Genomic DNA, 27610 nt, shown 5'->3' on the forward strand with positions numbered 1-27610 from the left:
ATCCGTCTTTTATGCTCAGCATCTATATTAACGTAATAACCATGCACGAACGCCTGTCAAAAATCGGTTTATGACTGATTTCCATTGGATTCGAGTCTCAAAAGGACACCGCCATCAGAACATGTCGTACATTACATGGTTTACACATTGGACGTGTCGTATCCACTCATGCATGCTCAGTTAAAAAGCATAGACCTACAAATTAAGAATAAAAACAACAGCTCACTTTTTGCTCCATCTCCGTGCTGTCGTCAGGCGCTTCTTCGGTTCCATTACCGAACATGATTACCGTGCCGGGCCCGGTGATACAACACCGGAGATCGAGATGCCGCTGAGAGGAGCTGCGCTCGGCTCAGTGCGCGCAGATGAGCCGTTTAACTCATTCTGCTCCAGATCAAATTTGAACTGCAACTTATAAACGCTCAAGGGCCACGTTTAAACAGCATCACATAGCATTCTGATCACTTGTGGGACTTTTCACCAGTGGAGTGTCTTTTATTCAGACCGCTGTGATTAGTGTAGCTGAGCAACAATCTTAGATTGTTTCCCTCTGGGAGAGAAAACCACTCTGGAGTAGAAACATGTTTATCTGAATGAAATATAGATATGCATAACAAGTATAGGAGAGAGGAGAAAAGAAAAGTCACATATATTTAAAGATTAAACTGATATAGCTAGTAGCACTAATGTGAACAAACAGGAGAAAAGAACAGAAAACAGAGATAAACAGCAGCTCCCTTCGGATAAACAAAACACCAGAGAAGCTAGACGTTTCAGACACAAACAGAGGCCACACACAGTATGTGAGGAGATCTTAAATGCTGTAAACCATCCAAAAAGAAATAGGAATAAATTCTGTGCCTTTTTTATTATTGTTAAACTTTAAAATACAATTTAAAACATAAGACAAAGACAAAACTTCCTTTATAATTTTTTTCCCACAGGAACAGTAGCTGCAAACCATCTTTTCTTTAAGATGTTATAGCACTGCTGTCATATTCATAGTATATCTGATTGTGCATAAGCTTCACCTTAAAATAATACAGTGACAAGACATATTAATAAAACAAACAACAAACAAGTAAAAAAGCAGACATGCAAAAAGATGCAGCTCCCTTAATAAAACCTCCCTTATCAAAACCACATTATTAATATAGTCTTTTCTTGTGTGCTTGTCAGTTGTGGTAAAACAAATAAATAAAACAACTATTAGAAGTAAAAAGTTAAGGATGGTTAGAAAAAAAGGTAGTTACAAACCAGTTAAAGGAAGCACTGAACTGAATGATATTTAAAACAATACAGACAAATAACATAAAAAAGCACATACTAATACATTTGTATTTATATAATAACCAGGGATCAGTTTTTATTTACAGACTCTGGTTTCAAGTAGTAAAATGTGCAATTCTGCATTTCACCTCACTGAGTGAGAAGTGCCATTTAAAAGAACTTAGATTTTCACAAACAGCACTCAAAAATAAAACCATAGTCATGTATCAGACATAAAGGGTGAATATACTCTTCTAAATACTGTGTGTATATCAGATAAATTGTCTTTACTGATAAAGAAAAATCATCAGGGATGTTTTAACATATAGTTAGATGATTCAATCCAGTTAAAAACATTGAACAACTGAGGAAGTGAAGAAATAGGCAGCTTTTAAAAGATTAAATTGTTATATTAAATATGGAAGAATGGGTGACTTGAATTGTTTTTGTAGCGGTCTATAAAACCAGTGAATGATGAGGCTGGAAGATGATTGGCTGTTGCCGTGTTTGGTTATATGTGATTGGTTGCTGGAGTTAGGATGGAGGGGAACATTAGGACCCTGGCCTGCATGAAGGATAGGTCAGGGAGAAGAGAGATCACCTTTGCTGCTTCTTTGCTTATCTTTTCATCTTTTTCTGGCTTCCTGTCAAGCACAGAAAGAATGAGCATTTTTTTCAGTAATAATAGCAGAGTTACACCTTATTTGACCTTTCTAAACCTCTCTTGCTGTAAAGTAGTCATGTGGATGTGCTCAACATGCATGTTAAAAGTGTGCACACACGTCTAACCTGGCTGTTGTTCTGGTTCTCTCCATAGACTCCATGAGTTTTGTAAATGCATCTGCAATGTAGCGCCCAGTGGCGTTGTTTTCCATTTTAGCTGTAGTCAGTTCATATATCTCTGGATCAACACCTAAATAAACAGAAATAAAAATTAAAAGAGACACAAATATGCAGACATGTTTTCATTTCTTTGTCATGCTTAAAACTTACAGTTCATCATGATAAAGACAGTGAAACTATGTAAACAGGATCGCAGAAGCACTGTAGAAAACCTTACATGAGGTATAAAAGTCATGCAAGACTCTTGCCTAGGAAAACTTTAAGATAATTTCCCAGAAACGGAGAAGCAAATCATTCAAATCATTAGTGCATTAGATTAAAGGAAGAAAAAAAGAGATACTCACAGAGGCAGATACTGTAAGTAAGTCCAGAGAGAGGAAACCAGGGACAGAACACTAGACTAAAAACAAATGCTAAAGATGAAAAGCTTCTCTAAAGCCTGATTTTGAAATCACAGACACAAGGGAAAAGGAAGAAAACAAAGGTTTCACAGCAAACCACTAACTTCTCTGAGAAAAACCCTTTCTGTTCTAACCTGGTAGTGGGGTGTCAGTTCCACTATCTGAGCTACATTCATCCACAGGGCCAAAATAATCCAAATTTAGCTCTGATATTCCTCCATCTTGTGCTTCACATGAGAGCCACAGCAATGACAGCAGGACATGGAGGGTTAGTATGTTGTTAGTTAAACATAACCACAATATATTAACAGCATTAAATGCACTACCATTCAAAGCTTCTGTAAGTTTTTTTTAAATTAATATTACTTTTATTCAGCAAGGATGCATTAAATTAATCAAAAGATACAGTAAAGACTAATACAATGTTACAAAGGATCTCTATTCCATTGAACTTTCTATTTATCAAAGTATCCTAAAAAAATTATCATGGTTTCCACAAAAATCTGAAGCGGTTTTAAGTAATTTTTTTTTTAATAATAATAATAATAAAACTTACTGACCCCAAACTTATGAATGGTAGTGTATATGTATAAGAAGCATGTAGAGAAAAGACAGATCAACACCAGGGAATTTGTATTAGCAGTGACAGGGCAAGAAAAAATTAAGAGAATGAGAAAGGAAAGAAAAGCAAGTGATATACAGAATACTGTAGTATAATATATTTATTGACAATTTTGTGCAACAAAACTGGAAAAGAAAGGATTATCCAGAAAATGAGATTAAGGTCAATAATTTTGGTTAAAGGAATATTCTGGATTTCTTAATTTAATGTTGACAGCATTTGCAGCATAATTCTGATTATCACTAAAAATAATTGACTTATCCCTCAATAAAAAAACTAAATATCAAGGCAATTGCACTGGGACAAAGTCTTAAAATTCACAATGTTTAAAAAAATACAGCCATAAAATGTAAATTTTTTCCTTTTTTGTTTTTTTTTTAATCAAAAATTAACTAAGAAAAAGAAGAAAAGTCAAAATAATTTTCTGTGATAATCAACATTATGAAGCAAATTGAACTTTGTATTGAACCCAGAACATTCACTTAAATGTATAGTCCACCCAAAAATGAAAATTCTGTCATCATTTACTCACCCTCATGGTATTCCAAACCTGTAGGAGTTGCTTTCTTATGTTGAACATAAAAGAAGATATTTTGAAGATCGCTGGTAATCAAACAGTTGGTGGTTGCCATTGACATCCATAGTATTTTCTTTTTCCTACTATGGATGTCAATGGCAACCACCAACTGTTTGATTACCAGCGATCTTCAAAATATCTTCTTTTATGTTCAACATAAGAAAGCAACTCATACAGGTTTGGAATAACATGAGGGTGAGTAAATGATGACAGAATTTTCACCTTTGGGTGGACTATCCCTTTAAGATCAAGCTAAATCAGGTCACAGTGGGTTTTGAGACAGCAAGAATGAATGAAAACAGAATTAAACATTTACATAGACTGAGTTACAGAAATGACCAGCTAATTATACCTTCACAATTGTAAAATAGCATCCCAATGTGTTGTAGCATCTATATGTAAAATGTGGTGGCGTTTCCCCTTTAATTTGCAGCCAAGCTGTAAAATGGCTTCATGTAGGCACCAGCAATAGCGTCAGCTATTCCAAAAAAATATTTGCAATCTATTTTTTTAGTTAAACCTGAGACAGAAGCTGATGCACAGGGACCAATTTGATTGTATTTTTTTTTACAACACAACTGAGAACATACTTGATAATGGGAATAGTTCTCTTTATCTCAAGTCTTGCATATAATGGCAAGGTAAGAAACCACAGTCGAAGCTGCATACTTCTAGTCTGAGGTAGTATATTTCAGCCTCTGTGTGTAGCCAGCATGAGCCTAGACTTTAACAGTGAACAAGAGGGGAGAGAGGTAAGATATAAACATAAATTAACATTTAAAAAGGAAACTGAGATGAATGGGTTTATATCTTTGCTGACTTAATAGTGTTTCAAGAAGAAAGACAAAAACTGGGGGAAAAAAGTTTCCTATTCTTTGGATAATAAACAAGATTTTGATGGCTACTTCTCAAATTGTTCTGCGAATGCTAGTTTGATGTTGTTTTAAATCAACACTGATAAAACAAGTACCAGGACAGAAAGTTTCCTAAGTGGTATTGGAATTTTGAAGGAACGGGAAGTTTGAAAAATGGAGAGAAGAAAAGTGTGTCGTGAGAGAGGAAGGAAGTGCTCAGACAGGGGAAAGCGAGGCAGCATCAGGAGTAGGATTTCTGCCGTGAGTGACGAGTGGCTTTTTCTTGAACTCTAGAGAAGGAGGCACGGCGAATAGACATACCGTCAGTACTATAGGCCAAAGAGGACGCCACCTGCAGGACAACACTGGAGTTAGCAAGCATTCAAAGTGCTATTTCAATCGACATAGAAAGAGAATATGAAAAAATACAGAAAATCTAAAGACTGAAGGTTAGATCACTAATATATCTGTATCCATATATCTATGTACATTTCTGCACTTTTCACCTGAGTGCATAGAATATTTCCACTCTCCACAGGTTCAGAAAGGGAAAGTGCAGGAGAGGCTGGACATTTTTGAGACTCTTTGGTGGGTTCCAGCATTCCCTAAGAAGAGGGGACAGAAAAAATAATAATAATAATAATAAAATATATATTTTATTGTAAAAAAAAAAAAAGTCCTGCACACAAAGTCAAGTCAGGTCTGCCTAATTGTCAATTCTTCCACATGTACAGCACATACATACTGAGAATTTAAATTGTGTTACTCTCAGACCCTTGGTGCACACAGATAACACATAACAGTAGAGCATAAAAATACAGACAGATACTTTTGAATGGAGTGCATGTTAGGACTTTACTGACCAGTCCAGCAGCAAACATAGGCATGATCACTGGCTGCTTCTCATCTCCAGTGAACAACTATGAGAGGAATCAGAAGTCAAATCAATAAAAGTCAAATCAATAAAAAAAAGTAATCAAACATATTTAATTTCTTGGACTGGGTGTATTTAAAGTCGCAAAGCAAAAAATCTGTCTGATGACCAGTCTGTGACCATCATACACAATGCGATTTTTCTATGGAATCTGTCAACTCAAATCTGCAGACTGGCTTTGACCTACGGCAACTAACGTTAACTTCTCCAGAATGTGTATCTTTGGGGGGGGGGGGGGGGGGGGGGGGGTGATCATGTGGTGTATTCCAGGCTTAACAATACCGCATGTCTGTGTGTTAAGGCCATGAGTGCCGTGGATGTCCTGAAGGTGGCGCCACATGGCCAATGCATTCCTGCACAGATAAAAGGAGAACCAAGACCAAGAGTTCTTTCTCTGAAACTATAGACAAACTAAACACAAAGGATATATATAAACATTAGTTTATTTACTGAAGTCGCCTCAGGTTAAAAAATATAGCAATTAATTGTGAAATAAAGTTTAAATTCATAAAGAAAATCCACACTGTGAGATCTGAAGATGCAATTACAACAAAGTCTCTTTGAAATATAATGTCAATTGAATTGAACTACATTTGCAATTAAAAGCAAATTAAGCCAGTGAATCTTGATTGTTGAGAGGTTTGTAGCCAAGATGAAACTCTTACTCCTGTGCAAAAGAGCTGCTTGGATCCCTTTGCTCCTGAGGATCCTGAGCCTGTAGGAATTTGTGGAGGGGCAAAACCTCAGTGACCCCATTGACCTCAGGAGGGATGTCTGAAGGGAAGGCGGTTCTGAAGAGATGCTGTGTTTTGCAGCTGAAATCAGCCTGAGAGAGACACAAAACACAGGTTGCAGTTCATCTCAACTTCTTACATACACTTTAAATGTTTGATTTTAGTCAGAATAAAATGTATTAATGGACTGCAATTCATTTTAACAAAAGTATGTACTGTGATTAACATCTAACAACTCACAGTGCTACTCTGGAGGTTGTCACTAGAGGGTGCTGCTGAAGTCTCAACATCTTGTTCTTCTTTACCCAGGTAAGTACTCTGTTCATTCCCAAATGTGGCCCATGAACCCTGACCCTCTTCAGTGACTTCAGGTGGTCCAAACGCAGCCCAGTTGTCCTCTTCTCCCACCGCCACACCTCCAAACGGAGCTGAACTGAAGTCGGCAAAACTGTCACTAGGAGGCAACTCAGAACAAAAAGCTACTTCATTGTCCGTTGTTTCCTCAGCCAGCTCAAGGTCATCCTTGAAGTCCTTCAGGCTGTCCATGTCATCAAACTCATCATCCGTGGAGCACCTGGACATCGCTGTGACAAATTCAGGAAATCCGTCCTGGGTTATAGATTCAGTTCGGCTGAAGTCTGCAAAACCCTGAGTTGCATCTCTGAAATTTCCAAAATCCTCATCAGCTGTGGGGTCTATGTTCGTCTCAATCTCCTCATTTACTTCCACCGCTGCCTTTACAGATGATCCATTAATTTCCCTTGTGTCTCTGCTCAGCTGTGTGTCAGAGATTAGATCCACATCCATTGAGGGGTCCTTCTCTGTTTCGGCTATGTCAACAGAGTCCGCCGACCTGTCTAGGCAGCCTGCGTCACCACAAACAATAAAGTTCTCTATTTGATCCTGCTCACCTTCAGCCTCCTTTGCGTGTCTACTGGAAGTAAATGACTGGGAGTCACCAGATAACTCCAGTCTCGTTTCCGTCTCTCCAGGTTCTGATTCTTCTTCATGCAATGACTGACTGTTTGAGTCTGGCAGGTTGTCCGTTTGGTTAATTAACTGCTTTCTGTCAAACACATCAGCTATGTTTACGTCTAGTCCAGAGTGTTCCTCAGTGTCTGTGCTTTGTAAGCAGGTGGAAAGAGCACTGTGCATCTCTGAATTTGCACATGACTCACTGTAGCCGTTACTGAGGCTGTGTCTATCACCCATACAGCTGTTTTGGACATCGGGAATTATTGAGGGAGATTTCTGACCATATTCGACGGAGATCTCCATCTGTAGGTCGGAGGATGTCATGCCATCTGTGAGAATGTCACACGATTCCTTCTCTGTTTTCTCAACATTGTGGATAGATTCTTCTTCCATTTTTTTATCATTATCCCATCCACTCCCCGAAACAGTGACATTCTGCACAGATTTGATGTACAGGTCAGGTGGGGAGTCCTCCAGTGCGTTTGACTGGTTGAATGTTGTGGGCGTGTCGAGCTCTGAGAAGCTGAAACTGGTTGACACCCCTCCACCATCGAAACCCCCGAACTCACCAAACTCATCCTCCTCTTCTTCCTCTCCGGCCGCATCCAGTGGAGGCGGAGAGGAAGAGTACAGACGGATGACATTGGGCTCCATGGTCCTGTTGTGCCACCTGTGGCCACATGCACACACACTCCTAGAAAATTAAAAATAGAAAAGACAGAAAGACAAAAACACAAAGCGTGATGTTGAGACATGAATTTAAAATTACTATAACTATCAACTCTCTTCAATTGGCATCACGTTTCTTTACATCACTTTACTTAATATTTAAAGGTGCAGTAGGAGATCTTGGAAATGCTAACTTTAGCCTTAAAGCATTGAAAGCAAACGTCCCACCCTCCCTGCAATCGCCGTCCAAAGCCACGCCCCCTGAACGCATAAACGCTCAAAGACAAGAAAACCATATTACTTCAATAGGCTACATCAGCGGTTCCCAATTCCAGCTCATGTTCTGGAGGGAAGTAAACTTCATTGGATTTCCTCCTGCTGTATGATGTATTCTGTCTGCGTGAAAGGGGTATGCAGATACATACGTTTACCGAAAGCTAGGAAAGCCAATTAAGACACACGGACCGGGCATTTTCATTGGACAAACATTTCTTGGTCCTACGCCTTCCACAGAATATATAAATACATTTAGACCACTTAACTAAATGATTGCTATCAGGATGTGAAGAGACTTTCAACCAGCATAAAAAAAAAACAATTCTGAAGACAATCACCTATTGCACCTTTAATACATATAATAGTGCACTGCTTGGCAGTTAGGTCATGTAGTATAGTTTATGACTGAGCACTAAAAGCAGGAATAATACAAAAGTAAAAAAAAAAAAAAAAAAAAAGCCTTCAGGTTAAAGTAGTCAGCACTGCTAGATCAGAGAGCAGACCATTCATTATTTACCAGCACTTTAGATGTGACCCCTCTTTCATGGGCTAAATCTAGGGCACGTTTTAAACAAAGCTGCAAAGAATAACAACACTTTTTAGCTTGTGCACGTGCAGTTAGATGACTTGCAATTGCAGTATTGACAGGTCCTCCAAGCTCAAAGGATCTGACAGGTCTCACATGATGGCTGAAGTAGCAACAGCTACAAATATTTAACAGTTTGTCTGCAGACTCATTACTTTACTGGTGTAGAGTACAATGGTGGTGCAATGAGGAAATGTAATAATAGTGGTCATATGCTAAATCACTTTTCAGTAGTTTCAAGTAGGCTCATGTTTCCTTGTTTATGAGAGTTTCTTACATGATCACCATTGTAAAAGTAAAAGCAAGTTGCAAGTTTGTCAAATTGCAAAAATCGGCACTAGTTTACATGGCTAGCTGATCTACACTTAGTTTAAACTAAGTAGGTGACAGCTGGATAATAATTCCAGAACTCAAGATAGCACTTGTAAAACATTAAAGGGTTAGTTCACCCCAAAATGAAAATTCTGTCATTAATTACTCATCCTCATGTCGTTCCAAACACATAACACCATTTAATCTTCGGAATACAAACTAAGATATTTTTGATGAATCAGAGAGCTATCTTACCCTCCATAGACAGCAATGCAACTGAAATGTTCCCAGGTCCAGAAACGTAGTAAATACATCAGTAAAACAGTCCCTGTGACATCAGTGGCTCAAATTCAATTTGCGATGTTATGAGAATACTATTTTTTTTTGCACAAAGAAAACAAAAATAAGATAATTAGGGCTGAAACGATTCCTCGAGTTACTCGAGTAACTCGATTACAAAAAATGATCGAGGCTAATTCCTCTGCCTCAAAAACTCTTTTAATTTATTTTAAATCTCACGTCAGGTTCTTTCGCAATGATTTTTTTTAATGTGACACAACGCGTTTACGTCACCCACAAAGCAGAAGGAGACACAAGCGCTTTTGATTTGAGGGCGCGGGCAAAAGTAAAGAGAACGTCGTGGCGTTGCAAGATAGAGCTGGCATACCACAACTAGGGCCCTATGATTTCAGCGATGGAGAAAACGCGGAGGGAATCGCGGAATCCAGTCATAAAAACGGAATTTACAGTTTAACGCAGAATGGCACGGAATTTGCCAAATTTTTTATGAATTAATAAAAAAATAGGTCATTGCACTTACATCAAATCACGATATGGACTAATATCTGTAAATATTAAGCCCGAATAGTGTATTTAAATATGAGTCCTGCATGTTCTGCGTGTCTCTATTAATGAATGGAGCAGAAGCGCGTCTTCCTTTATCACACACACTGAAGCACGCGTGACGCTCGCGGTGATTTCAGCATCTGCTGTCTCACTAAATGAGGATGTGAACACATGAACAACATCTTCAGAACTGCTCTGACAGTCACTTCATGAGTATTTGACCGTTTGATTTGAGTAAAACTAGCGTCACATCACATACACAGAGCCGTAAAGGTACGTCAACCCGTCAAAATAAGTCCTGTTTTAGACAAGTATTTGCCAGAGATGTATTACTATTGTTCAGCAGAATGTACATAGCCTACTACTAAAAAAAATCAAACATTATTTTGTAATTTTTTTTAAGGTTTAAATCACACAAACTTTCTTCCATGTTTTATTTTTAATAGTAAATCCCCTTTGTTTACCAAAAAGTTAAGTTTGCTTAATTTTCAATAATTAAAAGATAAATTAAATTAATGTTTTATGTGTTTAATGTTTAATGTGCATCTCAGAAAATGCTTTATTTAAAACCCCCAACTGAATGGCACCTAAATGCACTTAATTGATCTTTCAACTTCATTGTCATTGTTCACAGTACAAGTACAGACAGAGAAAAAAATGTGTAATAATTAAATGTTTATTTTTGAACATGTTTTTTTTCTAAAAAAGGAAACTTAGTTGTTCATTTTAAGAGACCATGGAGTTTTATTTTCTCTTGCATAATTAATATTGCAATTTAATTAAGCAAAAACACATTTTATCCGATGACTCGATTAATAGATGGAATTTTTGGTAGAATACTCGATTACTACAATATTCGATAGCTACAGCCCAAAAGATAATTTAATCAACCATTCTTCTCCCCCGAGTTACATATTCTGCCATTTTAGAGAGTATAACAATGCATATGCACGCTTTCCCCCAAGCATAAACAATGCTTATTACACAGATCATGTGCGCGCTTTCCCCCTGAACGTAAAGAACACTGATTATGTCAATTACGCTCTTAGATACTCTTGAAAAATGTCGTTAGACGTAACTCGGAGGAGAAGATTGGTTGAGTAAATTATGTTATTTTTGTTTTCTTAGTGCAAAAACAAGTATTCTAATACCAAACAATTAAAAATGTTTGTAAAATATTCTCGTAGCATCGCAAAACTGAAGTTGAGCCACTGACGTCACATGGACTGTTACCGAAGTATTTACTACGTTTATGGACCTTGGAACATTTCAGTTGCGTTGCTGTCTATGGAGGGTCAGATAGCTCTCCGATTTCATCAAAAATATCTTAATTTGTGTTTCGAAGATGAACCTCACAGAGACCAAGCACTGATATTAATGATTTATCAGTATCAATGCAATGCCCTCAATTACATTTGAGTAAGCCCTGAAACACTCTATGACAAACATGATTAGTTAAGGCCATGACACAATTCATGTGTTAAGGTCAGCAACTCCTTTGTGCTTCCTTTGTCCTGCTTTACATTTCCAGCAAGAAAGGCCTGTGAGCAAAAACTTTTAAAGTCAGCATGATAATGGACACAGTGTAATCTGACTTGTGGAAAAACTTAATTAGGTCACACATTAACCTACATACTGTACACTAACATTCAAACATTTGAGGTTTGTAAATCTCTTTATAGAGAATGCATTCATTAACAGTAAAACAGAAATATTGTAAATTATTCATACAATTTAAAAATAATTATTTTCCATTTTAAAATGCAATTTATTTATTTGTTTGCAAAGCTAAAATTTTCAGCAGTCATTTCTCCAGTATTTAGTGTCACATGATCATTCAGAAATCATTCTAATATGCCGATTTGTTGCTCAATAAACATATCCTATTATCAATTTTGAAAACACTCATTCTGCTTAATAATTTGTGAAAACCTTAATAGATTTTTTCAGGACTCTCTGATGAATAAATATAATTGTCTGAAATATAACTATTTTGTAACATTATACATGTCTTTGCCATCACTTTTGATTAATTTAATTCATCCCTGCTGAATGAAAGTATAACATTTTTCTTCAATAAACAAACAAAAAAAAAAAAACCTAATTGACCTAAACCTTACTGACCCCAAACTTTTGAACAGTAGCATATACTATGGTTTTTCTGTGTGTGAGAGAGAGAGACGTCATGTTTTTCTGTTCACGCATACCTAAAAGTAAATTGCACAGATGCTCTTTGATTCTGGAAAACCACAGTTTACAAATTTCAGTCAGTTACACAAGCACACAATAGACTGATGTGATTTTGGGCATTTATGATTTGAAATATTTTGCCTACTAGCCCACATACTACAGTATTTAGTTTGCCTCATGCAAACGGACACACTTTTATACACATGCTCACTGTGTAAACGTTGATATGTCCTCTTTGAAGGGAGTGTAAACTGATGAGGAAACCCAATCCACTTCCTTTGTGCTCTCAGACAAACAGCACAGACTCAGAGACAGAGACCAAACATTGAGGGACAAAAACTCCATCCATTTAGACTTCCAACCATTAAGAACCAAGATTTAACCCAATCCAACATTAAAAATAACTTTCAGTTGAAAACAGTTAGAATGATATTGTCCAGCACAACTCACAAAACCAGTTTAGAGGGATTTTTTTTACCCTTATGAAAGACTGCTGAAGCTGTCATAACTGAGATTAATCAGTCAATGCTTGTTTGTAACAGAAACATTTAAATGTTTATGCTAAAAATGAGGATGTTAAAAAAAGTAATGAAGTCAACTATGAACCTGTTACAGGGTGCCAAAACCTTATTTTGACCAATGAATTTCCAGGACTTTTTCAGTCATTCAAGGATTAAGAACATTGGTAATACACTGACAAGAAATAATTTCTTGTATAAACAGTAAACAATTACATTCACTATGACAATTTCAATAATGGTTAAGAATTAATTCATTCCCATGACTATTCCAGACCTGGAAATCAAGGTTGTCGATGACTATGGGAAATTAATCCTACTTTATTAAGTTATTTGTATTTATTTATTTTTATTAAAGTAATTCCAGTGAAAACAGATCTTAACTCTAAGAGCATCAGTAAGGCTGGAAAACACATATAGATACCATATTAATGCAAACCAGATGTCTTTCGACCTCTAGCTTAATTTCTAAATACAGAGAAATAAACATATATACGGTAAAAATGTATTTATAAAGAGTGTTTTTTCCTCTGTGGAACACAAAATAAACTATTAATCGGATTGGGAAAAACTGCAATAAAGGTAAAAAAAAATTGCATCTCTTCTCCATTCATGACAGTGAATGGTGACTGTGACTGTCATCTTGTCTTGACATTCATTTTTCCATGAAAGTCATACATGTTTTAAACAATATGAGTGTCGATAAAAATAAGAAAAAGCTTTCATTTTTAGATAAAATATTCTTTTAACGTGCACTTCAACTAGAGGAAGTCTCTTCTGGTCTTCTGGCATTATGACACGACACTGTCATAAGCCGGTGTGGTTTCTAATCCACTTAATCCCTCAGAATAACATTTATTAGGACTAAACTATAAAAGTAATAATAAAGTTAGTTATACCATCTACGTTGTTCACAGAATTGTTTATGAGACGCTGTTGTCCTGCGATCTAAGTGGTTTGATAACATCGGATGCAGCTCATTATTCTTACCTTCACCTATCCGCTATGGATGATTAGAACGCCCATTGAACCTGCTCTGCGAGAGAACAAGCACAGTCTCGTGTTGTCTTGTCTAAGTAAAGTTAAACCGGCTCTCGCTGCCAGTGTCTACGTTCATCCGGAGTTCCGTGTCCAACAATATGCAACCGGAGAGCCAGACCTTTATTATCACTCTGCCAGATCAAACAGTAATCTACCGACCCCTGTCGGTACGGAGCAGGTGCAACACGACACGAGACAACAACGAGTGTATGGGTTAAAAAGACACAGAAACAAAACCTTTATCATAGAATTATACAGATTTGTATATGTAAATCATAGCTGATAGCTGGAGCTCAGAGAGTTCGAAAGACATCTAATGATACGCTGCACTTTTGTGTCGCATTAGAAATACCTTAAAGTATGTTTAAAATTGTATTATTATGAATTTAGCATGATAATTAACGATTTTTTTTTAAATTATTTAATTAATTAATTAATTAATTATTTATATATATATATTTGCCTGTCAAAAATGCAGCTTGTTGTAAAATAATTTTTTTTCTTATTTTTAATCACCAAAAACATGATATTCAGTGTCCTTTATAAACCGGTTACGTAATTGTTTAAAAAAGTTATAAAAAGTGAAAGTGACATGACATTCAGCCAAGATTGGTGACCCATACTCAGAATTCATGCTCTGCATTTAACCCATCTAAAGTGTGCACACACACAAACCATGAACACACACCCAGAGCAGTGGGCAGCCATTTACGCTGCAGCACCCAGGGAGCAGTTGGGGGTTCAGTGCCTTTCTCAAGGGCACCTAAGTCATGGTATTGCCAGCCCGAGATTCAAACCTACAACCAACTAGGCCACAACTTATTGCTCAAAATTGCAAACCCTGTGTTAATGATGGCAGATCTCTGTCTAGCATACAGTCAGATCCATAAAATTTATATTTGGACACATGCAGGGACACTTTTTATTATATTAGCTGTTGACCAAAACCTATTCAAGTTACAGTTATATAATGAATATGGGCTTAAAGTGTTCACGGTTTAATTTGAGGGTATCCTCATCACAAATTTGGAGTATAGCATAAGAAATTACAGCTCTATAATATGTACCTCTCCCCCTTTTTAAGGGACCATAAGTAATTGGACAGTTGACTCTAAAGCTGTTTCATGGACATGTGTGGGCTATTAATCCATTATTTCTACATCAATTAAGCAGGTTAAAGGTCTGGAGTTTATTCTAATAAGTGTGATATTTTAATTTGAATTGATATTTGATATTTGAATTTAACAAATCTAGAGAGATAGCAGGAACACTAGGTGTGGCCAAATTTGGTTCATTCTGAGAAAAAAAGAACACACTAGTGAACTCGTCCATGGAGGACAACAGTAGTGGATGATTGGAGAAATCTCTCCCTGGTAAAGAAAGACCCTTTCACGACACCCAGCCAAGTGAAGAACACTCTCCATGAGGCCGGAATGTTCATTTCAAAGTATACAGTACAATCAAGAGACTTCACAAGAGCAAATACAGAGGGTTCACCACAAAGTGCAAACAAGGGAAGATTAGACTTTGGCAAAAAAAACATCTAAAAAAGCAAGATCACCTTTAGAAAAGCATTCTTTGGACGTCTGAAATTAGAATCAACTTGTATCAGAATGACGGGAAGAAAAAAGTATAGAAAAGGCTTGAAACAGAAGTATAGAAAAGGCTCATGATCCAAAGCATACAACATCATCTGTGAAACATGGTGGATCAGTGTGATGGCATGAGCATGCATTGCTTCTGGCACTGGGTTACTGGTGTTTACTGATGATGTGACAGAAGTCAGAAGCAGCCGGATTAATCTGATGTGTATAGGGATATACTGTCTGTCTTCCCACATTCAGCCAAATGAAGCAAAGTTGATTGGGCGGCGCTTCCTAGTAAAAATGGATGAAAAAGCAACCCAGGAGTTTTTGAAGGTAAAAAGTGAAATATTCTGCAATAGCCAAGTTAATCTCCTGATCTCAACCCAGTTGAGCATTATTTCCACTTGCTGAAGACAAAACTAAAGGCATAAAAGACCCACAAACAGACACTGGGGACTATGTATAGAAATGGTTGTAATTTTTGGCATACAGAGCCGGAATTATGAAAATTGTGTCAGTGTCAAAATATATGGATCTGTGTAATAAACAATTATAGAAGTAATTATTATGAAAGCCTACGTGACCGTAGCTAACTGTGATTTAAGATGATTTCCATTTCCCACACAACAATAGATGGGTGTGGGGATATTGAAAGTAAAATTGGTTTCACTTTCAATTTGATGGTCCCTTTAACACATTCTCTTAGCTATAAGTAACACTGCACCCAACTCTCATCAGAGTATTAGAAGTGTATTAGTAGAATGGTAGGATTAGAAGAAGTTTGACATGTTCTTGCAAAATTATAGTTAGTAGAATGGTTAATTAAGCAGACAGTCTACTAATACTCTGAGTAAAGGTTTAAAAATAAAGGCTGTTTTTTTTATAGACAAAGTGATGAAACTCCACAATTAAACTAAAGACAAAAGGGAGTGATATTTAATTGTTAAAAGTATGAGGGGTAAAATTTACACAAAAAAAACAAAAAAACAAAAAACAAAGGCTATACAATCATTTGTCAGCTATTGATTAGAAAAAGATGGAGTTCTGAACAATTCATATGGGTCTGCTGTCTTCTCAGCTTTGCTGCTTTGTCCAATAAATTATTTATGCAAGACAGAGAAGACTTTTCTTCAACATTTGGCCCCAAATTTCCTAGCCCTTACTAAATTTACTCATTCTGGGTAAAAGAAAATTATGTTTTAGTGTACTACTACTAAACAATTCAAAAAAGTTTTTATTTTGATTACCGTTTTAAGAGATAGATAAATAGATAGATAGATAGATAAATAGATAGATAGATAGATAGATAGATAGATAGATAGATAGATAGATAGTCTAAAATCACAAATTTACAGAAAATCACTCCAAAAAAACTAAATTGTTTATATTTTGCTAATTTTTGAGAATTTCATAATTACTCTGAAAAATGTGTTTGAGGAAGTTAGTCTATTCATACCTTCCTTTGTCTTAAAGTTAATATAAAATCAGCTCATTTTGTATAAATCCACTTTTTTTGTGCAGAATAAATATTCAGAGCAGCGGGGTCAGCGTGTTGTGTGATAGTGCACGTTTGCAGGGGGAGTTCCTCTCTTCAATCCACCTGGAGCAGAAGGCCCTTCTTCACTATCACATGACTGCATGTGTGCGTACGCGCCGTGGATGCCAGTGAACATGGCGGATGAGAACGCAGAAGCGGAGCTCGACTGGAGCGGCCGACAGAGCCTGCTGCTCGACGAGGACACATTTTTCGCTATGGAGGCTCTGCAAGCCACCTTTCAGCAACTCGAAGCCGAGCTTCGGCAGCAAGACGTTTCTGAAGATTCGTCCACGGAGTACTGCAATAACTTCTGCCAGGTACGCGCTGCCGAAAACGCTGCATGCATGGGAATTGTTTATATGCAACGTTTCAGAGCTGTGGTGGCTAGCATTAGCTGACCAAGATGCAAGTTGTGGCTGAAACCAACCATGCATGGATGTTATCTCAACGCGTGGGCCGTTTAGAGAGCCATGTAAACGCAGAACTACCACAAGCTAATTGTGTTGGCATGCACGCCCAATAACTAGCTAATTTAGAGGCTTTGAAAGCTTTAAATTAGTCATTTCAAGTAGCAAGCTGTATTTGGTTGTGGTAACATTAGCTAGCTGATACTGCATTTAGCGTGTTGCACGGCTTCCCCTTTCCCTTGGTATTTGCGGCGGATATAATCTTATTTAAAATTGCTTATCTGTGGTCTATAAAATTACATATATGAGATTTGGCCCATACGGCCTGCTTGGAAAGGCATTTCCATGCATTATGGGAACTATCTTTAACTGGGAGGGGTCCAGCACGATAGTGGGGTGGGGCTCGGTTGTGTTTATCTCATGCATGTACTCGGTCTCTAATAACTTTGATACCTCTTTGTCACGTCACTTCTAGTCAACCTGGGCAGTGTTTGCATGCTTGAGTTCAAACTCAGACCCATTTTAAGAGGTCCAGTTCTTTTTGCATTCACACTCAGATCTATTTTAAGTAATGATTTGGTTTAATTTCAATTCACACTGTTTTTGCGGAAACAGCCCACTTGAATATAATTATATATTATTATTGATGGTGAGTAGAGCTGTTTTTAGCCAGGTAACAGTAGGCCTACTTGTTTGCTTTCAGTAATATGGTTGGCATCATTAAAAGATTGTTGATTTAATTAGACTACACAAACTAGGTTTATGTACCGTATTTTCCGGACTATAAGTCGCACTTTTTTTTCATAGTTTGGCTGGTCCTGCGACTTATAGTCAGGTGCCACTTATTTATCAAAATTAATTTGACATGAACCAAGAGAAATTAACTAAGAGAAATGAACCAATAGAAAACATTACCGTCTCCAACCGCGAGAGGGCGCTCCATGCTGCTCAGTGCTCCTGTAGTCTACACTGAAAACATAGAGCGCCCTCTCGCGGCTGGAGACGGTAATGTTTTCTCTTGGTTCTAAATAAATGCGACTTATAGTCCAGTGCGACTTATGTTTTTTTCCTCATGACGTATTTTTGGACTGATGCGACTTATACTCAGGTGCGACTTATAGTCCGAAAAATACTGGTAGTCAAATTTCAGCGCTGCATTGTAAACTCTTTACTACAAAAATATTAATACTTTTTTAATCTACTCCAATATTTGAGTATTTCAACAAAGTTCTGTTGAACCCTCAAATCTTCATTTTGTCTGCTGGGGGTACATTTTTTTACACTACTGTTAAAAAGTTTGGGGTCAGCAATATTTTTTTATTTTGAAAAAAATTTATACTTTTATTCCACAAGGCACATTAAATTGATCAAAAGTGACAGTAAAAACTTTTAAACTAAAAAAAGATTTCGATTTAAAAATATATATTTTGAACTTTCTATTAATCAAAGAATTCTTAAAAACACAAATGTGGTAAGCAGCACAACTGTTTTCAGCAGTGATGATGATGGTAAATGTTTCTGAGCACCAAATCAATGATATCATCAAGATAATGAAAAGTCTCAGAAGGAAGTACCCAGTTGGTCTGGAGTGAGTCTGGTTAACAGGGCTATACTCAGTTATCCAGAGGAAGATCTCCTAACCAGCTAACACAACTGGTGGTGGTGTTAGCGCAGTGGATAAGACGCATGCCTGTGGTGTGGGAGACCCAGGTTCGAATCCACTGTGAAACGCCAGTGTGTCCCTGAGCAAGACACTTAACCCCTAGTTGCTCCAGAGGCGTGCGACCTCTGACATATATAGCAATTGTAAGTCGCTTTGGATAAAAGCGTCAGCTAAATGAATAAATGTAAATGTAAATGTAACCTTAGATTTATAGGTTAAATATGGCATGTTTCCTCACTCATTCTTTATAATAAGATATTAGCTGGGATTTAACATCCCAGAGGCTTGAGTTTTGTTAAAGGGTTGTTTGAAAGTGTATGAACTATGAAGAACAAGGAGGTTATTTGGAGTTGCTCTATGCTCCACTTATACCTGCTTCCATCCCTAAGGTCCAATCAGAGCGCCTCAGCACAGATGGAGTGCTGCGAAAGTGTTGTATCAGGGGTTTCTCCTCACATCCTCCCTTGTGTGGACATGTAGGTTTGCAGTAGAGACTGTGTGTTGGAGCCAGGCTCTCCAAAGACCCTTGTTGGCTCTCTGAAGAAGTCAAAACTCTTTAATCTTTGTCTTGTTTCTTGATCATAAAGCGCTACCGTTCAGAAGTTTAGTGTTGAGAAGTTTTTTTAAAATGTTTTTGACAAATCTCTAATGCTCACAAAAGCTGCATGTAGGCTATTTGACCAAAAATGGCACAGTTATGCTGCTCAATATTTTTGTGGAAACACTGATACATTTTCATGATTTTATGGATGGAAAGTTCAAAGAAGAGGACTTGAAATTTTTTTTTTAAACCCTTTGAATTTACCCCCCCCCCCCTCCAAAAAAAGAAGAAAATCATACTTTCCCTAAGCTTTTGAATGGTTGTGTGCATCTGCACAGAATTTGTAAAATGGATTAGGATATACAGACTTTTATTGTTATTAGTGAATTTTAATAGGCCTATATGTTGGATATCTGAAGAGCACTTGACTCTTAAATTGAATCTGTGTGGTGTTTAAATAGCTTAATGTATTGTTTTTTAATGATCTTGTTCATTTCACTTATTCTTGTAGGCTTTAATGCATTACGCTGGGAGCAGGAATTCAGTGGAACACGGATTACCTCTTTTGGAGGTCTACTGTCTGTCAATCAACTGTTTTGCTGCTGCCCGGCCGCATCTTGCAGGCGACTCCCCCAACGTTGCCCTTGTGCTCAAAAGACTTGCATTGTAAGTGCAACTTTAAGGATGCTAATATATAAAGGTAGCCTATAACATAATACCCATAATTTGTGTCTGCAGATATTTCATTCTTTTCACAATTGAAACAATTAAAATCCTGACCTGATCAAAGAGCATTAAATCCATATTGATTTTTTCCCAAATGTTGTGATCATCTGCAGGAGTTGCCTTGAATTGCTGTTATCAGTGCCTCAAAATGAAATACCTTTAGAAGCATGGCTGCAGTTCCATGGTTCAGTTCAGGTAAGATCAAATTATTGGGTTTTTATGTGCCAAACTAAATTTATTGTGTGAGATAGAACAAAAGTTAATTTTTTTTTCTGAACAAAAGAGGTAAATGTAAATTTTCTGGATCCTAAAATAATTTTTATTGTGAAGATTAGAGGAACCTATTTTTAGGGGTCAAACCATAATTGCCAGATGCTTGTCACAGATGATGGTCAGTCTGTACTGTTCTTCAAGGACATTAGATAGGATGTACTCTTGGTGTATTAAACAGAAAGAGGGACATGCTATATAGATTCCCAATGAAATTAAATTTACAATCACTCTAAAAAATACTGAAAAACTGTAGTGGCATTTTGCCTAACAATCAGTGGGTTTGCTGCACATGAAATACAAGCAGTATACAGATGTGATCTCTATATATGTGACCATGGACCACAAAACCAGTCAGTTTTATAAATAAGCTTTCCATTGAAGTGCGGTTTGTAAGGAAAGGACAATATTTGGTTGAGATACAAATATATGAATATCTGGAATCTGAGGGTGCAAACAAATAAAAATATTGCAGAAAATTGCCTTTAGAGTTGTCCAAATGAATCCCTTAGCAATGCATATTACTATTTAAAAATTGTTGGAAATTAAAAAAATTTCTTTATTGAACATGATATTTACTTAATATCCTAATGATTTTTGGCATAAAAGAAACATTTATCATTTTAACCCATTGTTGTTGGCTATTGCAACAAATATGTCCATGCTATGTATGACTGGTGTTGCGGACCAGTTTCACATATAAGATTTTTTTAATGTACATATAATTTTACATGGTGTGGCTTGACTCTTTGTACAGGCAGCCCATGAGGCCATGCTGCAGTATGGCAGTACAGATTTGCATGCCCTACTGAACATTACAGGTGAAGGTGGAGCTTGGAATAATCCTGTCCTGGTTTCACTTCTTACCGGCCAGTCAACAGATCAAGAAGAAGGTAACACTCCATTAATATAATTTTGTCCATCATACCCACAATAAATGTAAACAAACAAGCAATTCACTGCTTTCATCTAGAGAGTGGTTGAAGAGTTTGTTGGTTTATTCATCTCTGTGGACAGGCTGACATTTTATTACACAATATATTATGTTTGAAGTTTTGCCAGATAACATGTGATATCTAAAGTCAGACCTTAAGACAGAGTTGATATCTGCAGATAAACAAATTCAGCTGTGTACTTATGATGGTCTTCCTTTGGAACAGTGAATGCCTATCTTGCTTTGGAGGGAGAAGGTTTCATGGAAATGCGCATCAAACACTTGGAGAAAGTAGGGGAGGTAGAGAAAGCGCTGATCCTCAACAAAGCCTGTGCTAACTGTAGCCTCCTGCCTAACCAATCTACTTTTCGCCAAACTTTTGTCACCCAACTTTGCCAGCTGCTGCCTAGTGAGGAAGCTATTTTAGAGGTAAAGTACCCAGCTTTCTCTAGTGATTGACTCTGATCATGATATGTTTTAATAATAAACTAAATTATTTCACTATCTCTCCCTTTGTCTTTTAGATTTCTAGAATAGATGCAAAAGATGTCCTGGACATTATTTGCAACATGGATGCTGAGGGGGAAGAGAGCACAGCTTTCATCCTGTGCACAACGTATTTTACACAGCAGCTACAGCAAGACAACTTGGATTGTTCCTGGTGAGGACCTGTTATATTCAAAATACACTGGATGTCTTTGTACTTGAATTTAGCTTTGTTCACTTGTGAATGGATCACAGGAGATAATGCTAATACCAGGTATATATGAGATCTGAATTTCCATGTAAATGGCATCTCTAATGAAGTTTCTTTATTCCTGTGGTTTAATTCCTGCGTTTGTCAGGGAGTTAACCCTGCTTTGGAGCAAACTGCAGAGAAGAATTGATGTGTCCATTGAATCATTTATTGAACGGTGCCTCCAGTTTGGAGCCATTGCCAGGACTATCTACCATCTTCTATTCCTCATTCGTGTAATTCAGACAGAGGTGAATAGACCTGTTTTCTCCTGTGTTACTTGGTTAGTCCTTTTAATGTATGCTATGCTGTTCCTGACTTTGTCTTTTTTATATTTTCAGGCAGTGCAGCTTGGTTTAGCAGTTTCAGTTGAACTGTGTGTGAAGGCTCTTCGGCTTCCAAATCAAGATGTAGACGCAAAAACAATGGTCTGCAAAGCTGTTGCCTGTCTCCTCCCTGAGGATTTGGAGGTTATACGGGCTTGTCAGCTCACACAATTCCTCTTATGTCCTGCTCAGGAAGCCTTTGATGTCCTTGAGGAGCTCTACACACGTCCTGATCAAAAATATGATGAGGAAAATGCCATTATACCAAATTCCCTGCGTTGCGAGCTGCTACTTTCTCTGAAAGCACACTGGCCCTTTGATCCTGAATTCTGGGACTGGAAGACATTGAAGCGCTACTGCAGTCAGTTACTGGGGCTGGAACTGGAGGAAGAAGTAGAAGATGAAGCAGTATCAGAGGAGCTGTGTAATGTTGGAGCAGTTTTGAATGAAGAGGCTTGGAAGGAGGAAGAAAGTGAAATTAATGTATTTAGCAGCACGGCGCAAGAGCAGACAGTGGAAAAAACAGAAACCGAAATGGGCCAAAAAGTCTTAAAGAAAAAAGACTCTGTGGATGTCTCTAGGAGATTCGACAAGCAAGAGAAGAATAAATTTTTCTGTCAGATATGCCATAAAGAAGTGGTTGAGACACGAATCTGTCACCATGCGAGAAAACACATGGAAGATGATGTGTGGACATGCCCTGTGTGTCTACAAAGGTTTAAAAGTAAAAAGGAGTTTGAGCCACACTCTAAAACACACATTCAGATTCCTGCAGAGGGTCACTGGAAAAAGAAAAAAGTGAAGGTGGACCCAAAACAGTATTTCAAGGAGGATAGTATTGATGAGTTAGAGCCAGGTCAAATTCCTTTAGATCCTTCTCTTGCCATGTATTATCAGTCCACCCATGATCCTGTTGTATTAGAACATATATTAGAGAAAGCTGCTAGTGTGCCAGATAAGCAAGTAGAAAATGACTATATTACATTTGACTACATTAAAACACACTATACGTTACAGAATCGTGATGTTTACCAGTGTCCTGCCAGTAACTGCTCAAGAAATTTTAAACTTTTCAAATATTTGGGTGTGCACATCAAAAATGAACATGTTAGTGAAGATCCCAACATGAAACATTATCTGGAGATGAAAGACCGTCGGGAGAAGTGCACATTCTGCCGAAAGACCTTCATGACTGCCTTTCACCATCGCCAGCACTGTTGGGTCCATTATGGAGATAATCCCTACATGTGTCTGGTCACAGGATGCGGTGCCCGTTTTGACACCACCAATGGACTTATAGCACATAAGCATAGTCATGGGTTCCGTTTGTCCTACGGCTGTGAGCTGAAAGGCTGCAGTTTCTCCTATTGTGACCTCGGGCAGCTCTACCACCATGAGGCGCAGCACTTCCGCGATGCTGCTTACACTTGCACCAGTCCAGGCTGCAAGAACTTTTTCTACTCTCGCAAAGAATTTCTTCAGCACTTGGCAACCCATGACATCACCTTTACAGAGAAAGACTTTGAGACACAGAGAAAAATCAAAAGGAAACTCTTGCTCCCAGTTGTGGAAAGCTCTGAGTCAAAGGCAGAAGTAGAGAATGGTGTCCAAAAAGGTTCAGGTTCTTCACAGCTGTTGGCCAACAGGGAATCTAAGGTCTCATTGACATGTGTTGCTGTCTGCTTTGATGGTAGGAAGTTTACGTGTGGCTTAAAAAGGTGTGGAAGGACATTTACTACTGTAAGAGAACTTCAGAAGCACTTGAGAATTGCTCATCCAGACAAATTTAATGAGGAGCAATTATGCAAGAAGAAAGTACAAGCAAAGCATTCTAAGACTCAAGCCAATGAATCACATAAAAGTGGTCAGGATAACACCGTAAGAAGGTCATCAACGGAGGAATCGAATCACGAAAAAGCTCCCTCACCTGCTCCCGAGTCCAAAGGCTGTGACATAACCCTTTCAAGCTTGGAAATTGGTGCAGCACTAAGTGAGATCATGCTTGGATTGAGTCAACTAAGCCTTAATTCTCCCAGCACCAGATATGCTACGCGTAATTCACAGAGCACTTGCATGCCTACCTTGAAAGCAAGGTCACCTGCCAAAGCATCAAACAACAAAAATGAGATGAGATCTCATGTATCGAGTAGTGATTCAAAAAAGCTGCCAGGCAAGCCAGAATCACCACAAAAACGTGACAACAGTAAAGACCCTGAGAAGAAGCAACTGCAAAGCAAGCTCTCAACCAAGCCTTACACCTGCGAAGCCAAAAGCTGCCACTACCAGAGTGTTACCACTTGTGCTTTAATGCAGCACTACATTAAGATTCATGGCTACTCTGAGGAAAAGGTTAAACAGATGGAAGTGTTCCAGTCTCAAACATTCAAACCTTCCAAAATGCTTGACAGCACTGGAAATTCGGTCTTGGAGGACGATCAACCACACAGCGAGTTCCTTGTGCAGGCCACAGCGAAACCTTACACCTGCGAAGCTAAAAGTTGCCACTACCAGAGTGTTACTAGTTATGCTTTAATGAAGCACTATATTAAGATTCATGCTTACTCTGAGGAAGAGGTGAAAGAGATGGAGGTGTTTCAGTCTCAAAAATTCAAGCCTTTCAAGTGCCATCTCTGCTCCAAGAGGTACAGAAACAAAAAAGCATTGAGGGTCCACTATATACGTATGCATCACATAAATAAAGCCGTTGTTGAACAGATGAGCTGCTCTTTTAAAAGAAAGCTAGCTGAAAAAGCACCTGTGGTGTCATCATCTAAGGTGAGGACCAGGAAGAAGTCGCAGTCTTTGAAGAGGGATGATGTTAAAACCCAAAGACGAGAAAAACACCCGTGGCAACAGAAATGTCAACAACAAGATTATCGGTTGTGGAAGCGCAAGCTTCATAGAAAAAATGGACAAGCTGAAGAGAAGAGCCAAGTCCCTTCTGAAACTGATGCGCATGTAAATCACTCAAATGTTGATGTAAGGGGAAGTCGCCGCTTGGTTGCTAAAGGGAATCTGAGCTATATCCTCAGTAAATACAATAAGCCCTTTCATTGCGTGCATAAAAACTGTAGTGCTGCATTCAATACTCAGAATGCACTTGTTGGCCATCTTCAGCTGGTGCATCACTATAACCGCTCACAGTTGTGCTTCCCATGTGAACACAAAGGATGCGATAAGCAGTTTAACAACTTGTCTAGTCTTACTAAACATTACTATAGAGAGCACAACAAGAAAATCACATCGAAAATGCCTTGCAAGTCTAAGAACATAGCAAAAAGACAAATGACTTCATCAGAGGAGCCCATACCGAGGTTCAAGTGTACATATGCGAACTGCAATGAGTCCTACCATCTCAACAGCAGCCTCTTGCGTCACACAAGTCAGTTTCACCAGAACCAGACTCCCCTGAATCCAGTTGCTACATCTGTGAACAGAGAGTTTAAATCAAGCTATAAAAAGCATGTTTTCTATAGGCACTGTGATCCATCTGATTCCCTTGTGGTGCGTCTCCAGAGTACACCTAAAAAAGATGAGTCCAATAGTGGATGCCAAACCAAGTTAATCATCTCACCTTCTTCCCAGTTGTCGAAAGATTCCCAAAAGCTGCCTTTGAGGTGCTACCTCAAAGATCAGGAAATTTCTCGCTCAGACAAGAACTTTGAGTCGATGGAAGAAACCGCAGAGGAGGAGCTGGAAGAAGTACCTAAGAAACCAAAAATCAAACTAAAAAGAGGATTTGACAGGATTGTCTTCCGAACGCATGAGGAGGCTTTGCAGATGTGCCAGGACCGCTGCCTTCCTGTGGCCTTCCCTTGCATGGTACAAAATTGTGACTCTGTAGTCGTGAGCATGCGTAGTTTAAATCGACATTATATTAGCGTTCACAAAGTAAGACGCAAACAGTTGACTGAGAATGAGGACAAATTATGTTACACAGCTGAAAAGTTAGAGGAGATAATACAAAAGAAATCTGCTGTGTCTGCCATCCCTGATTTAACTCGAATTCCAAATGGCGTCCTTAAAATGGAGTATCAGTCTGAGCCTGCGACCCCAGGTGGCCCATCACTGCCAATGAGCCTCCATTCAATCAAAACTGAATCAAAGGGACAGGAAGTGATCGAGTTTTCTGGGGAGCCACTCCCTGACAGAAGTTTGCTTATTGCTGCTGAGGATTTGCTCTTTGGCTCCCCGAAGTCAAGCGGGCACCCCGAAGAGTCTGTTACCGAGGAGAGTCAAAGGCACAAAGACAGGTCGGAGTCAACTGCACCTCCCCTTATTCGCCCTCCACCGCTTGACCTCTCTCCACCATCTACCCTCAGAATTGCTGTTGATGAAAGTTCATTTGAACCCTCTGGTAAAGACAGTAAATCTATTAACATTCCTTCTACCGTTTCCATATCAGCTCCCACCCTAACTCGGCAGCCCCTCAGACGGAAGAATGAACTCTCTGAACCACCACCTCCTGTCCCTCTTTTACCAATCTCAAAGGATCCTGTAACTCACAGTCTAGCCCCACGAGCTTTTGACATCGCAACTTACAAACCTATGGGCTTTGAGTCGTCATTCTTAAAGTTCATTAAAGAGAAGGAGGAGATCAAAATTGAAAAGCCTTGGACTGCAGTAGTTAATAAACCTGAACCTCCTCGAAGGCGTGATTGTTTTCGACGAAACTGCTCGGTTAAGGAAAATACTCAGAGAGGAGCCCCAATCTCCCGAAGCCGCAAGTTTCACTCATCCCCTCTGAGGCACTTGATCTCTAAAGGAGAGTGTACCTCTATCCAGAATCTCCGTCTGATTTTGGAGAGTGCTTTAGGGGGCTGTGGGGACCAAGCTATAAAACAACTTCAGTTCTTGAAGCCTGTGGTGGTTCTAGAGAGGCCTAAGTCCTTTGCCTCCATTCTTGATCTCTTACCCTCTGAAACTAAAGCATAAGCTTCTGCTGTGCGCCAAGGCAGTTAAAACTGGCCCACTTTTTTTATTTGACTTTCATAGTATTTTTTTATATCGATGATACAATTTTGGTTCTTTGATGCCAGGGTTAGGTACCTTGATTGTGAAGTTGTGAATGTTTATATCTGTACATAAGGTAAAATAAAAAAATGACATGATTTTGAAAATTCATATTCTATTAATTGTGTTGTATACACATCAAAGAAATCACTGGATCCACAAGATCCATGTTTTATATATATATATATACACACACACACACACACACACTAAGAAAATGCATA

The 27610-nt window shown here is 38.3% G+C and overlaps 3 protein-coding genes across 6 annotated transcripts in view; 1 reads left to right on the forward strand and 2 right to left on the reverse strand.

Moving 5' to 3' along the window:
* Window positions 1-5487, reverse strand: part of abch1 (ATP-binding cassette, sub-family H, member 1) — a 29301-nt gene extending 23814 nt beyond the window's left edge. The window contains exons 1-5 of one of the 3 annotated variants that reach the window (XM_059520288.1): window positions 5430-5487; window positions 5073-5171; window positions 4888-4918; window positions 2059-2182; window positions 227-1913 (exon numbers count right to left, since the gene is read on the reverse strand). In XM_059520288.1, coding sequence (XP_059376271.1) covers window positions 227-283 — 57 coding nt within the window. In that variant the 5' untranslated portion in view covers window positions 284-1913; window positions 2059-2182; window positions 4888-4918; window positions 5073-5171; window positions 5430-5487. Of the gene's footprint in view, window positions 1-226; window positions 1914-2058; window positions 2183-2456; window positions 3766-4887; window positions 4919-5072; window positions 5172-5429 lie in introns of those variants that run through there. The other 2 variants (XM_059520289.1, XM_059520290.1) reach the window with 2 other exon arrangements.
* aftphb (aftiphilin b) lies at window positions 1781-13766 on the reverse strand. The gene is made up of 6 exons (XM_059521165.1): window positions 13597-13766; window positions 6475-7879; window positions 6166-6326; window positions 5783-5853; window positions 2059-2182; window positions 1781-1913 (listed from the first exon to the last, which is right to left on the reverse strand). Exons 2-6 carry the CDS (start codon window positions 7861-7863, stop codon window positions 1781-1783), a joined length of 1878 nt encoding a protein of 625 aa, XP_059377148.1. The 5' UTR covers window positions 7864-7879; window positions 13597-13766.
* A 3011-nt stretch (window positions 13767-16777) lies between these two features.
* On the forward strand, window positions 16778-27481 carry rlf (RLF zinc finger). Of its 2 annotated transcripts, none has more exons than XM_059520292.1 (8): window positions 16778-17087; window positions 19893-20047; window positions 20221-20302; window positions 21135-21270; window positions 21538-21740; window positions 21836-21972; window positions 22157-22298; window positions 22389-27481. In XM_059520292.1, the coding sequence occupies exons 1-8, from the start codon at window positions 16872-16874 to the stop codon at window positions 27306-27308; spliced, it is 5991 nt and encodes a 1996-aa protein (XP_059376275.1). In that variant the 5' UTR covers window positions 16778-16871; the 3' UTR covers window positions 27309-27481. The 2 variants fall into 2 exon arrangements, with proteins under 2 accessions (XP_059376275.1, XP_059376276.1); XM_059520293.1 differs by lacking the exon at window positions 16778-17087 and adding an exon at window positions 17409-17573.
* The last annotated feature ends 129 nt before the right edge of the window (window positions 27482-27610 follow it).

The sequence above is a fragment of the Carassius carassius genome, chromosome 32, assembly GCF_963082965.1.
Source record: "Carassius carassius chromosome 32, fCarCar2.1, whole genome shotgun sequence".
Taxonomy (NCBI): domain Eukaryota; kingdom Metazoa; phylum Chordata; class Actinopteri; order Cypriniformes; family Cyprinidae; genus Carassius; species Carassius carassius.

What these genes read in the sequence shown, in the direction of transcription:
- aftphb (XM_059521165.1), bottom strand. Translation starts at nt 7,863, where the DNA reads ATGGAGCCCAATGTCATCCGTCTGTACTCTTCCTCTCCGCCTCCACTG. An exon ending in AGCAGCTCTTTTGCACAGGA is followed by an intron (nt 5,854 to 6,165) that starts GTAAGAGTTTCA and finishes TTATCTGTGCAG; the next exon opens with GAATGCATTGGCCATGTGGC. An exon ending in AGAACCAGAACAACAGCCAG is followed by an intron (nt 1,914 to 2,058) that starts GTTAGACGTGTG and finishes TGTGCTTGACAG; the next exon opens with GAAGCCAGAAAAAGATGAAA.
- rlf (XM_059520292.1), top strand. Translation starts at nt 16,872, where the DNA reads ATGTGTGCGTACGCGCCGTGGATGCCAGTGAACATGGCGGATGAGAAC. An exon ending in ACTGCAATAACTTCTGCCAG is followed by an intron (nt 17,088 to 19,892) that starts GTACGCGCTGCC and finishes TTATTCTTGTAG; the next exon opens with GCTTTAATGCATTACGCTGG. An exon ending in GTGAGGAAGCTATTTTAGAG is followed by an intron (nt 21,741 to 21,835) that starts GTAAAGTACCCA and finishes TTTGTCTTTTAG; the next exon opens with ATTTCTAGAATAGATGCAAA.